Source organism: Helicoverpa armigera, chromosome 23 (genome assembly GCF_030705265.1).
Source record: "Helicoverpa armigera isolate CAAS_96S chromosome 23, ASM3070526v1, whole genome shotgun sequence".
NCBI lineage: Eukaryota > Metazoa > Arthropoda > Insecta > Lepidoptera > Noctuidae > Helicoverpa > Helicoverpa armigera.
Genome location: NC_087142.1, coordinates 9182734 through 9196786, shown reverse-complemented (window position 1 = coordinate 9196786; position 14053 = coordinate 9182734). Strand labels below are relative to the sequence as shown.

The following is a 14053-nucleotide window of genomic DNA, read 5'->3' as shown; positions in this document are numbered from 1 at the left end:
TTTTATTGGTTGTTCAAAAACTTTTCCACTTCATCCGGATTTAGTGGAGACTGGGCTTAAAACTAATCTACAGCGAAAAAAAAACAATAGGAGAAACACATTAATAAAATCAAACATAATATCCTCTGCCATAACATATTAATGCAAATAACACACATTACCGCTGAAAAGGTCAAATAATACATTAAATGGTACACAAGGCACTCAATTATCTGAGTGTGGTGTCAAAGGGGCAGTGGGCGAGAACATCAGATGTTGTAACTGAACAAATTGACAAAGGAATCCGCGGTCTAATGTTATTTTTCGCGGAAAACATTACTTAGGTACTTACATGTAATAGGGGCGTGTAAGATGTGGTTTTGTTTTGTATTTTGGTTTAGAAGGGACGATTTTTAAATGTTGCAGAAAATTGTTTGTGGGATAAGAGAGATTTACGTAACGGACACGCAAAACTGCAGCTGAGGTTTTTTTTGAGTCGGTTAAAAATCTCATCCTAATTATAGACCATTACCCAATCAAAGTTGTAGTCGCTAAATAGCATTGACTTGGGTCGGACCGCGTGGAAAAAATTGTTTAATTGTATCTTCTATAATAGTAGGTAGGTACTTATTTTGTATCGTAGTCTTGTACACAAATTACTAGGTATCTACTTGATTGCAAAGACGAATTTGGTAAATTAATGTGGGAGGGTGGGTGTCCTCATTCGGTTACAGAAACACCTCTGCCTACCCGTTGCCGAAAAACAGCTGCAACATTTATGTAATTCATAAAACTTTAATTGAATATTATGTTGTACAAGATCATGGGATTGCGTCCCTTTTCTATTAGCAAAGCAATAATAACTTACAAGGTAAGTACTCACTCTGCAATTTGTCCTAACACGTGGCACCCACATCCACTAACATTATTTGGCGTTTTATTATCTAAACGTAAGGATACATTAGTTAACTATTTACACCTACGATGAGAGAAAGTTAGTAACTCATCGGTATGTTACAGTACCTGAAATCACGGGACATCATTTGGGAGTTAGACTGAACCTAAGAATTTTTTTTTGTTGGTTAGTGCATACGAGTAGGTAGGTATCTTAGTTAATTAGGATCAAATTTAACTTTTTTCAATGAGTAGGTTAACGGAACGAACCCAAAAAAAGTTTTAAGAATTCTGCCTAGAACCATAAAAAAATGTGCAAACATACGAATTGAGAACTGCCTCCCTTTTGGGAAGTATAATATAATAAATATAATTTCACAATTCACATAATGTGAAACTCGAAAGTACTTTTAGTATGCTTCTAGTCATTCTAAAGCTAATTCACCTGGGAAAACTTAAACGCTGAGCTTTTCCATGTAATGATGGTACCTAACTAACTTACCACGCTATTTTAACTTAGTTACAGAAATAAGTTGCAGCACTGCACACGGAACTTATTAACTACGAATATGTCTAAGTATTGAACTCGTAAATCAATGTCTAAGTTATTTCCTTGGTTTTGAACTATATTTTGAACACTGTGCAACCATTAGGAAGTGTTTGAAGAAAATCTATGAATGGGGGAATGAATAAGAGTGTCAAAGGTACGCTGTGTCCGCGGGTTCAATTCTGTATCAAGTAAAATAAATATTTAAGAAATAGAAAAAGAGACACTAGGTTTTTTATTATTATGCGTGCAGATGTCAAAGGGTCGAAAGGTACTTTAAAATGAACACCTATTTATCTGCACTAGATAAATAAAGGGTTGTATAAACGAATGTTTGTCGAAAATGCTACTGTATGTAATAATCTTAATTCTCTCAACCCCACTTTTCATCAATTTATTTATCTCTCTTTAGTAATATATTTTACGAAATAGCGTAATAAGTATCTGCACTAGATAATATAATTTGATTAATAAAAAAAGGAAAAAAATCTGTTGAAGTTCATTTGCAGCAGTTTATCGCATACTTGACTTTTCGAGGACAGTTAACTTAGGGATAAAGTCAGATTCCGATGACCCCATGAAAATATTGTACTTATGTGTTTTTTGTGACCCTTACATAATCCTTAAATTCTCAAATAAAAAGGAGTTAAAGAAGTGGATCCTTAGCTTGATTTGCCTAGCCCTTTCCCAAATACATTTTCGTTCGATATCCCGTGTAATCGGACCCAGCTGAGTACCAGTGTTTCCCAAGGAGAGACTGCCTATATGACACCCCTCAACCCAGTTACCTAGGCAGCCAGCTATGATGCCCCTTAAGCTTACTTTAAAGGTACACCAGTGGATTTGAAATTGTCAATTGGCATAAACTCCACTCCAGACGCAGCATTGTTTTTTTCGACTGCCAATACAGGCAAGCATAGTTACGGGTCGACACCAGTATCAGTGTATGATACACTGTAACTTCATGACATAATGTCACAATTGAGTTTACGATACGTGTTGAGAAGACGAGATGGGCGCCTGCCCTAACGCGATCTGTCTATGAACAATATCTGGCTGTTATTATATTTTGTTGCTTGATATATTGATATATTGAAGGGTCTAATTTTATGACTTAAAACTATAAATTGCGAACGCAATAAACACATTTTTGATTGCCATTAGAGGACACTCTGTAGTCGATAGACCAGGGTGTTCAATGTTATGAAAAGCCATCTGCCACTGGTCGACTGACGTCCACAGCGGGCAGTCGCCTTCCGAGCAGAACTTGTGACTGTCACTCACCGGCTGTTCCTCCATGACATGCTGCAGCAGCGTGCGGAACAAAGCCGCTGGCAAGCTGGACAGCGCGTGCAGCGCTGCCAGCGCCCACAGCGGGCAGTCGCCTTCCGAGCAGAACTTGTGACTATCACTCACCGGCTGTTCCTCCATGACATGCTGCAGCAGCGTGCGGAACAAAGCCGCTGGCAAGCTGGACAGCGCGTGCAGCGCTGCCAGCGCCCACAGCGGGCAGTCGCCTTCCGAGCAGAACTTGTGACTATCACTCACCGGCTGTTCCTCCATGACATGCTGCAGCAGCGTGCGGAACAAAGCCGCTGGCAAGCTGGACAGCGCGTGCAGCGCTGCCAGCGCCCACAGCGGGCAGTCGCCTTCCGAGCAGAACTTGAACTTCTGTACAACAAAAAGCAATGGCTTGGCAATTGTCCACAAAAGCTAAAAATAATCAAAAACGAGTCTAGTTATGCCATTGAAAAATTACTTCAAAAAAAGGGAAACAAATGAATACTTAGTGTCACAAACTAGCAACAAGAAGTATTCTTATAAAAATCCGAGGTTAACACCAACCATAATTAACTAAAAGGATATATTATATTCAAAAGGACAATGGGCAGACTTGTATGGAGGCTGGTGCAACACTTGTAGCAATATATTTTCAAGCCGATGGGCCATCTACAACAACCCCTGACATTGAAATCATAATCAAAATCACTCACCATAGTATCTTCAAATCGTCAGTCCCTGTAACAAAACACTGTCGCTATTACATTTGCATGGGAATCACACGTACCATGGCATTCTACATCATACACTACTCTGTATGGGGTTATAAGCACGGCCCGTTGACTTTTACATGGTTTTAATGGGGTGGCAAATCTATGATCTTAGCGAATGTTAGTTTTAGTGTATACTAATGTTTAGATGTCATGTACACTATACAGTATTTATTTGGTCAAGTTATTGTTGAAAGTAAATCTATATGTATGTCAGTCTGTTCAATTTCCACGACTAAATCTCTAAATCGGATTTGATTCGTACTATACCGATGCGTGTGCAATATGGGTATACCAGAGCACAGAATTAGGTGTACCTAAAGTTTGAAAAAAATTGGGACCCTATTTCTAAACCTATCCTTACCAAGCCTTACTACCCACCAAATACCTAAACAATCTTTAAATACACGCAATAAAACCTCATTCTTCCAACAACCCTAGCATTAGGAAGTGGAAAAAAAACAACTTCATAGAAAAGCTACGCGGAGAACAAACTTTGCAGCTATAATGTTGGCATTACGTCTTGTCTATGGAGCTACACAATGCCGCCATATTGACAAGCGACACAACGCGTTTATATTAAACTTGCTGTGACGACCTACGCTTTATGCTGAGGGGTTCTAGTCGTATTGAGGGGTTGTAGTTAGAGATAGTACCTGATATTGGTTATCGAGACTAAATATGCAGATTTCTGTGTAAATGAACCTCCCAAAAAACTGGACACTAAAAGTTGGCTCCAAACAGCGCACTTTGAATGCCATTGAAACATATGCCTATGAAGGGTGCATCCTCAGTTCCTATGTTTTTTGCTGGGAAAAGTAACTTTTCCCACGAAATATAAAGAACTTGGCTGATTATTTTGTGACAATCTTGAAATAAATGAGCCATTTGAGCTCAATAATTAACTAAATATGACCTTAGAGAAAAACGTGGAAATTTATGAGAGCCAAAGTTTCACGCGTCAAATCTTCTTCTAAATATATAAATGAACAATAACTAACTCATAGTTATAAGTTGTTAGTTGTTCTTATAATATAACAATTTCTACATAAACATGTATTAGCATTGGCCTAAATGTATATTTGTGAAACCCTTGTTACCCATTAACGATTAGCAAGAAACTATTTAATAGGTCTTACAAATATATTATATTAATAAATACAAGGCTATTGTTTAAATAACTGAAGGATTAGCCGAATATTCTGATAAGAAAAGCTACGCAAGAAAATAGCGTAAGTAGATATATTGTATAAGTTACACCTAGTTTATATGAGTACTAGCTTCTGCTGAAAATTAGAGGGGAGGTAGCTTGGACCCGGGAGAAGGACATAGGATCGTTTTGTCACCATCCAGCTACGGAAAGCAGTTATCTTGGGACTATATAACTCTCATATTAAATGACCTTCGAAACTGCTAACCCCCGCCGACAAATAGCTTGAACATAGAAGACGTAGATCTGAAAATATCTTATGTGGGTTGCTCGCCCTAGCGAATGAATTAAAAAAGAAACGAAATAGTTTTAAAGACAGTTCACACTGTTTCTAGCTAAGGTGGAAAATAAAAAAAAATGTTCAAACAATGTTTTAAGGGGAAGAAAACTGAATTACATAAATATATAGTAAGTATAGTAGCAGAAAAAATTCTGAAAGTTAAATTTTGAAATTGAAAATATTTATTTCAGACTAAGCACACAAAGTAAGCAGTCCATAGGTATTATATTAGTAAATGAGAAACTTAAAAAACATAAACTTATATTGTTCAAATGAAAGGTAATGGTGTATTTCTGAACATCCTCATCATCTTTTTAACTGTTCATTTTTAAAGGAATTTGAAAATAATAAGCACTCGATAAGATTGTCCAGAAACCGGCCATAAGTAAATCCTAGTTACAAAGCAATATGTGTCAAACCGATTATGTAAGAAAACATAATAAAAAAAATACGTATACCTACTTATCTACATTTTATTTATTCATTGGTTCCCCATTCACATAAATAATATAAAACAATAACGATACAGATGTTGCCGATTGATGTAGAAACACCCAAAAACAATAATAGGTAGGTATGTTAGACAACGATCATTGTTATCTTTCATAACAATACAACATTTCGGATACTATTTACAATAATTTGGGTAAGATCATACACAAATAAGTGAAAATACTAACTAAAATCCATCAAATCGTCATACTGTTCAGGACGTCAAGAATTAATTTAGTGAAAACACAAAACCCACTTAATAATTATGCAAAAATACTCATTTTACTTAGCCTCCTCAGTGACTCAATCTACTAGATAAATTAAAACTTTTCAAGGAGTTTGTAAACAGTTTGAACCCTGCCATAAATTGTAGCCAACCCTTAAGGAGGGTCGATTTTGATGTCCCACGTTCGCAGTTAATACATTTGGTATGTTTTCATTCAATCAACTGGCTATCAGGTGCTCCCTCCTTTCCCCCCATTTCTCTTATAAACGTAACTAATCTAAGTTCTGCTGTATCACTTATAATACAAGTCTTTGTAGAACCGTGGAATTCTTTTCCAAGTTTCTTATTGAATTTTTATACTGTTGCCATGTTGTTTTTGTGGGTGTTTCCAATTGTAGCGGAAAACTATGTTTTCTTTGCATTCTCGGACTAAAAAGATAAATCAATATGTCCAATCTTTAAATCTCTATCTATCATCCATAGATCTATCATTCATTGACAATCAATCTATCAACGATGGCGCCAAAACATCATTCACACAGCCACAGATAAAACCAATACATACAAAAAGGTTGTAACACAAGACGCGATCATTGAACACGTCATAAAACATATTCGAGCTCATAAACACATGTATATCGTAAAACCCTGACACTTGATGCTAGTCCTACGCGTTTCTTTTATTTATACACTTTTAGGTATTGTTGTTTTCTAAAAATATTCTTTCAGACAATAGGTGAGAAAAAATGGAACCTTTGCCTCGTGCATATCGAGGAATATAGTTCCAAACTTTTAGTCGGCCGATAGTTTGTTTGGACTCACAAATTAGTAAGAACATGAATGGTAGTAAGTATGCACATTACAAAGATCAGGTATTTATCCGGTACCAGACCGACTGAAAACTCTGATTGAATTCATAACTTTGTTTTAAAAAAATCCTACCATTAGGGCCAAGTGTCCACTAAGTTACATTTTCAGTTACAGATCCGTTACACGATAATGAATTCGAGATATACAAAAAAAAATATTTAAAAAAAGCGTGGGGTGCTTTTTAAGATATTATCGAAATGAAAATCACTGTACTCATATCTGTCAATAAAATATTTATAACTATTGACACCATGCACCCCACGCTTTTTTTTAAATATATTTTTTTTGTATTCACACTATTATTAATTTAAATTCATTAAAATTTATTTCCTATTTTTTAGTTCGTTTTTTCTATAAAAAGCGTGTTTTTTAGTTTTTTTAAACTATTATTTATTTTCTACTTTTTAGTTTGTTTTCAAACTATTATTTGTTTTGTAGAATTAAAATTCTCTTTAGTATACAAAAATTTGTCAATATTAGAGAAAACGGCTAAAGATAATTATTGGAAATAAAAATTAACATCGAGTCCTGCCTTATCGACTGTAGAGAAAAATTCTAGAAAATTTTAATTAATTTTCTTACCTTATCGACTATAGATGAAAATTATATAAATTAACAAAGATCATATTTTGCAAATTGAAAAGCCTAGAAGTCGGTGTCTAATGGACGTTACTAAGTTAATTTTGCCACCGACTTCTAGGCCGATGCACCTAAAATTAGTTTTTTTTTTGCTTTTTAGTGTTTTGGGAACTCGGTTTAATTTTTTTGTAAAAAGGTTATTTATTTAAAGCTTTTCAGTGATACGAATAGTTGTCACTATCCATACAAGTGGGAAGTTCTCATCAATACAAAGAATATAAGTCCAAACGAGGTATTTTACATATTCAGTTGTCGAGTTCCCTTGACTTTCTCTGGTCTCCATCATCAGGTCAGCTTCAAACCTTCACTTTTGCATAGGTCTTGTCAATACGAATAATTTAAGCCCAAACACGAGGTAGTTTACATATTCAGTTGTCGAGTTCTCTCCATTTTCTATGGTCTCCATCATCAGGTCAGCTCCAAACCTGCACTGTTGCAAAGGTCTTGTCAATACAAATAATTTAAGCCCAAACACGAGGTAGTTTACATATTCAGTTGTCGAGTTCCCTCGACCCTCTCTGGTCACCATCATCAGGTCAGCTCCAAATCTTCACAGTTGAATAGTGCTTTTAGGCGTACACCTAAGTGTCAAGTTTTTACCCTATGTATGCCTACAAGTTTTGAAGGTTGCCCTCGATTTCTCAGGGTTTCCATCATCAGATCCTGACCTGATGAATATGGGACCAACTGGCAGCTATTCCAAGTCGAACAAAAAAAGAATCACGTAAATCGGTCTATAAACCTCGGAGTAATCGATGTGTATGTGTAACCTCCTCCTTTTTGGGAAGTCGGTTAAAATGGAATAATTTTATCAAATTTGTGTATTGTCATCGGTCCTCAATAAATCTACAAAGTTTGAACGAAATCTGGCCGTTTAAAGTGGGTCAAAATCGCGCCCAAAGAAGTCGGTTACAAACAAACATACAAACATACAAACATACAAACCTACAAACATACAGGTGAAGCTAATAAAAAGCGTGTAAAAAAATCCTACCATTAGGGCCAAGTGTCCACTAAGTTACATTTTCAGTTACAGATCCGTTACACGATAATGAATTCGAGATATTTCTAAGAGACTAAATCTGGACTTCCCTACCAGTTGGGTTAGTTTGGTAGTTACAAAATGCTGAGAGCAAAGATATTATGTAGGTACTTCCTATACCTACGTGAAGAATTTTTGTACCAATGTAAATATGTATAAATGAAATGGCTTTTAGATTACGATAATTTTCAGGTAAACGATAAATAAACCTTATAAACACTCCTCGAAGGCATTTTCAAAGGATTTTCATATTGACGCAACTTCAAAAGATACGTGCACTGTTCAAAGGAGTGGGTCTTATGGAGAAGAAACGACGAGAAACTCCATAGACATTCTAAGGTTCAAGGAATTAGGCATATGCCAATTTTTTTGTACAGATGAATGAAAAAATAGTAAGGCAAGTACCAATGCAACTTTTCTAAGTTTTTATGTACTTTCTAAGTATATCTTAGACACCATTGGCTGTATTTCGGATGGCACGTTAAACTGTAGCTCCCGGCTGTCATTGAACATTCTTGGCAGTTGTTACGGGTAGTCAGAAGCCAGTAAGTCTGACGCCAGTGTAACCAAGGGGTATCGGGTTGCCCGGGTAACTGGGTTGAGGAGGTCAGATAGGCAGTCGCTTCTTGTAAAGCTGGTACTAAGCTGAATCCGGTTAGACTGGAAGCCGACCCCAACATAGTTGGGAAAAGGCTCGGAGGATGGATGAATGAAAAAATAGTAAGAAGATGCAACACAAAAGGCATCGGATGTAATGACTATGCCAGCAATGTCGGCCTACTACAATCTTCATAAACACATGTTGTTTGTATGTTTGTACACAGAGAACAGAATGAGTTTGTCCAAATTGTATCTTTGAGGCATCTGAGCTGTAAGTTATTTGACTAATTCTAACTGCTACATATTTTAACTAGGTACTTATAATTTCTCATCGATTGCATTCAATCTTGTAAAGCGTGGAGTACAAACGTACAAACAAACAATGGATGTGTTGTGTGAAAATTTACATGGCTGGAAAAAATAATTATTTATGATATGACGTCACACAGAGATGAATGGAAGAAGTAGCAACCGCAACTAAAGATTATTAGTTCTTCAAAAAACAAGTAGAACCGTGGGTAAGGTCACATTATCACTATGGCTCTTGATTCATACCTTTATATCTGCATATAATTATAATAGGTACAGTCAACTTCAGGTCAGTGGTAACAGTTTTATAGGAAAATCGTACTTATTACTAATGAGTTAAGGTGCATGACAGTTACCACTGATGTGCGGTCTACCGTACTTATATGTAGGTATAGAGGCGTTAAGTCCGCCCTTGTACAAAATGTGCAGAAGTATTAAATAAATAAATAAATATAGAATAAAATAAATTATAATAATTGCGTACACCTGCTTTGTTGTACTTAACATTAATTGATAACATCTTGCGCAAGACGGTTGGCAGGAGCTGGATGCGAGAAGCCGAAAATCGATCTCAGTGGCGTGCACTTGGAGAGGCCTATGTCCAGCAGTGGACTGCGATAGGCTGATGATGATGATAACATCTTGACAAGCAAACAAATATTTCGAGTTTGAATCGGTAAAGATTTTAGAAAAACTTTCACTTGCAGTTTGAAGAAAAACTGCACAAAAAAACTGCAAGAATTTACAACACTAGTGGGTCTAGATTCATGTTAACTCTCTGGGAAAGTTTACAGTAAGGTGTCCCTTCTTCACAATGTGCTACCCGGACATTTTTCAAGTTATTTACATAAAATAGAAAAATACTAGTTCATTCAGAATATATCAATGATATTACATAAACATTTTCATTTTCTCATTGAGAAAAAACGTGACCATATAATAATATACGACGGTAGGTACCTACTATAAACAATGTTTATATGTGTGGAAACCTCAAGACCATATATTCACAAATAAATAAAAATACTTAAAATAAGGAAATAGACAATACAGTAGGTACCTTTATACACAGCATCGCGTTTAAGTCCCGATTGTTTATAAATAAACATAATATCTTTGTAACACAATTTCATTAATCAATGATAAGCCTAACAATACAAGATATATGCCTGCTATACAATTTCCACTAAGGGCTCAGCTACACGGTGCAAATAGCTTGCGCATGTTGAGGCACATGCGCAGGTTACATGCATTTTAAAGACGTGCGGGTCCAGCGATTCGCGCATGTACCAAAGCAAAATGCCCACCCGCGTGCTCCCACTTGCGCATGTTAACTTGCTCCAGCTACATGCACCGTGTAGACGAACCCTAAGAGACTTCCAGGTAAACTAAGAACGTACAGAGGCCACTGGGGACTTTACACTGGAATCACACAATAAAATATATTGTCAAAGTATCGCTAAGCTGTTTAGACTTCAGAAAGGATTTATTTTATGTCATTCATGACTTATTTGAGCTCGGTATGTAGGTAATATGGAAGTAAGTTAAGACAGCTTATTGTAATAATTATAAAATGGGCTAATCAACATGGTTATTCGAGAAACCACAAAATATTTAGGGTTAAATCAAAAATATTTAGGGATAAACCAAAAATTTGAGTTCGATCAATCAATCTATTAAAATAATTATTCGGATGTAGTATAAACCTTCACTATTTTTATCCGAATAAACAATACGTTTAAGTTTTATTGTGAAGCTTTCAAATCAGACAAAAAGCATCACAACTTCCTACGTTTCAGAAACCTTTATGAAATTAAAATGAAGTAAGAGAATACAATTGTTTAAATATTTGTCGCAAGACATTCATTTTAATTACTTCAGAAAGAAAATGTCGCAACACGGAAAGAGGCGGAAAAAGCTTTAATTAATAAAACATAGAAGATTTAAATTAGATGCAAGGTTACTAAAAACAGCTCATTTAAAGGAAAACCATCACACAAACACACACGCACCTCCAAAAGACGTGAAGACAGTAAAAAGACACATTTTAGATTGGCGAAAAATATTTTACATGTATTTTTTATTTCAACAAAACATTAAATATTTACTAAGAAATAACGCAAAAAAGATTGAGAGGGGGCTCGTGACGTCACGTCTATGTAAAATGTATCACTTAAAGGTATACATTTTACATAGAACGTAACATGAAATTTAATCGTATTGTATCTTCGTTGTCATTTGTTTTTCAAAGAAAATAAAAAATACGTCTCCATTATTTTAGGGTTAGGTAAAGCACTAATTACTTCTTTTCATTCGCCATGCCTATTTTCCTAAGCCAATATAACTTTGTACTAAACACTTATTATAAAAGCATTTAAATATCAATTTCATCGTCAATGTTCAATAATAATATTCGTCCCTAAAAGCTCAATGCAATACTAAAATAACTTTCAATAAGAAACACAAATTGGCGGGAAACGTCGCGGCAGAGAGCTTTCAATTTGTAACTCGGCAATCCGATAGCGATGAAAACATCTTGCAATTACGTGAAAACAAAGGGAGAATTTAATTGTATGCCTTAAAACAAAATATTAAAATCATACAAGTAGAGTCATTTAAACATAATCTATTTAAAAAACCCTACTTCAATATAAATAAACAAATAAATACCGCGACACCTACGCACACGGTCTGTTAGCCCCATGGTAAGCTATTTATTAGCTTATGTAAAACCGCCTAGGTGTGAAAAATATTATGCTGAAAACCACATCAAAATTGGTTCAGCCAAACGTGAGATAAGGGCGCACAAAAAAACATACATACAGGACAACTGAGAACCTCCTTTAAAAAAAAAGTTGGTTAAAAAAAGAAGAAAAACGGAAAACAACAAGACGACCTGACACAGTGGAAAGCTTTTAAACTTGTTAAAAATAAAGTTTTCCGATACCAATGGTGACCATAAGTGGTGATAATTTCGCGACAGGACCAATGAATATGAAATGGCTGCAAACAAAGACGTTTCGTCCTACGACTGCGTACAGAATGTCCTAATGCAAGTCAACAGTTGGTCGCACTGGTTATGTAGAGTGCGCAGACAAATCTTTGAAGAAATTGATGTAGGAAAAATATTGTGTGTTGATTGTGTTTATTATTTGTATTATGTTTCGTTAGGTCTAAAACGACATTTAGCTGGGAATAAGTATAATTTTGAGCATGAAATTTCTTTGGGTCTTTGCCACAAAAAAAAATATTATAAAAGTTTTCTGTATTGTTTTAATTAATGAATTGAATAGGCAGAGTTATCAAAGATAGGTGAAACTTAAGGACTTACATGATATTTTAAATAATTATAGCTTTATTATTTTTTGAATGACTTAATTATACCTACTGTAGAATGATTAACTACTGTAAACTTACTTAAAATAATGTGGGATGAGTGCTATTATAATACCAGGGTTGTTTTCCTAACATTTTCAAATGCAATCCAAATTAGTACGAACGCTAGTATACTTGCATTTAAAATAGAATTGCCGTTGAATATTCAAATATCATATGTTACCTACATCTCAAAATGTTACAGTAATTTAGGTTGTTCATAACGTAAACTTAAAATAATAATTATTGCTTCACGTAATTTTTCATAGTTTTACATTATTTTGATACATTTAAGTGTTATTTTTTTACAGAAATCCTTAGTAATGTTTGATGTTCATATTTATATTATCATCCGTGACCATTTGGAGTTATTAATCAGCTTATGGCTTGTCAACTTTTTAATGGGTCGAAGAAGATGGAAATCGGTAGGTACCTATAATAAAAAGTTCTTTTTTTATGTCAGAGTTTGTTACATAGTTCCTCCAAATACGATTGAAACTGTTGAGTTCTAAAATTGCCTCACCTAATGTAACAAAATAACGATTTCTAGATATCGGCAGATCAAATACTCAATGATAAAACCCTATCATGAGGGCTACTTAATTATGCATTTACAAATTTCAATCAAAAGAGTAAATATTGAGTAAGACGTCAATCTCATCTGGGGTCAGAGATCGCCAATAAATGCTACATAATACATAACATTGTGGCTATTTTAATAACTTGGTCAATTGTCGGCTAGTAACCAGAAATAGAACGAATATTATCTTATTTATTACTATTGCGTAGATCCTGGGGGTAACTACATAAGTACATATATAATATGTTGCTTATAGTGCGAAATCTAGAAGATATTTTAGAGTTAAGGTCTTCAAGCAGTAGGTAGCGCGTAAAATTTATATTTATTTTTTAACACACTCTGGGGAAATGTCTATGAAATTATATTTAGCTTAATTCAGAATAATATTAGGGAATACATACTTTAAGAGAATAAAAGTCCGTGATTACTCACGTCTATCTTTAAAAATACATATAAAAAGGATACAAACGAAATTTAATCAAAACGGTATATTGGTAAATAAATACCCTTGATTTTAATATTATATTTTTGGCTCAAACTTGACTTAGCTTTTTCCACTTGACTTACAATTATCCATCACAAATTGGAAACCGCGGATCAAAAAACCTTCAGAAGCATATACCTTCTTCACTGCACCAAACTTTCTTATAAAAATTGTTTGTCATGTTACTGTTACAGCCTTTTTATCGTCCAACTGCTGGGCACAGGCCTCCTCTCACATGAAGAAGGATTGAGCATTAATCACCACGCTTGCTCAATGCGGGGTTTGTCATGTACCAAAAACATTTCTTACCCACAAATAATCTTAATTCTACACACAAAATTTACACAACACTAACTTCTCCTAGAAATATTTTTTTTGGAGTTTGTTGAAATTACAAATGTTTTTTTTTTGTATCCATATGTGGACAGTTAACGCAAAGACAACTGATGAGTCCACCCTCTGAGTAACACCTTAT

The 14053-nt window shown here is 34.9% G+C and overlaps 1 protein-coding gene across 1 annotated transcript in view; it reads right to left on the bottom strand.

Moving 5' to 3' along the window:
- Window positions 1–14053, bottom strand: part of LOC110374024 (putative peptidyl-prolyl cis-trans isomerase dodo) — a 31730-nt gene that overhangs the window by 1405 nt on the left and 16272 nt on the right. Inside the window, exons 2-3 of the mRNA XM_064040833.1 lie at window positions 3415–3439; window positions 2705–3091 (exon numbers count right to left, since the gene is read on the bottom strand). Of these exons, the coding sequence (XP_063896903.1) occupies window positions 2705–3091; window positions 3415–3417 (390 nt within the window). The 5' untranslated portion in view covers window positions 3418–3439. The remainder of the gene's footprint in view (window positions 1–2704; window positions 3092–3414; window positions 3440–14053) is intronic.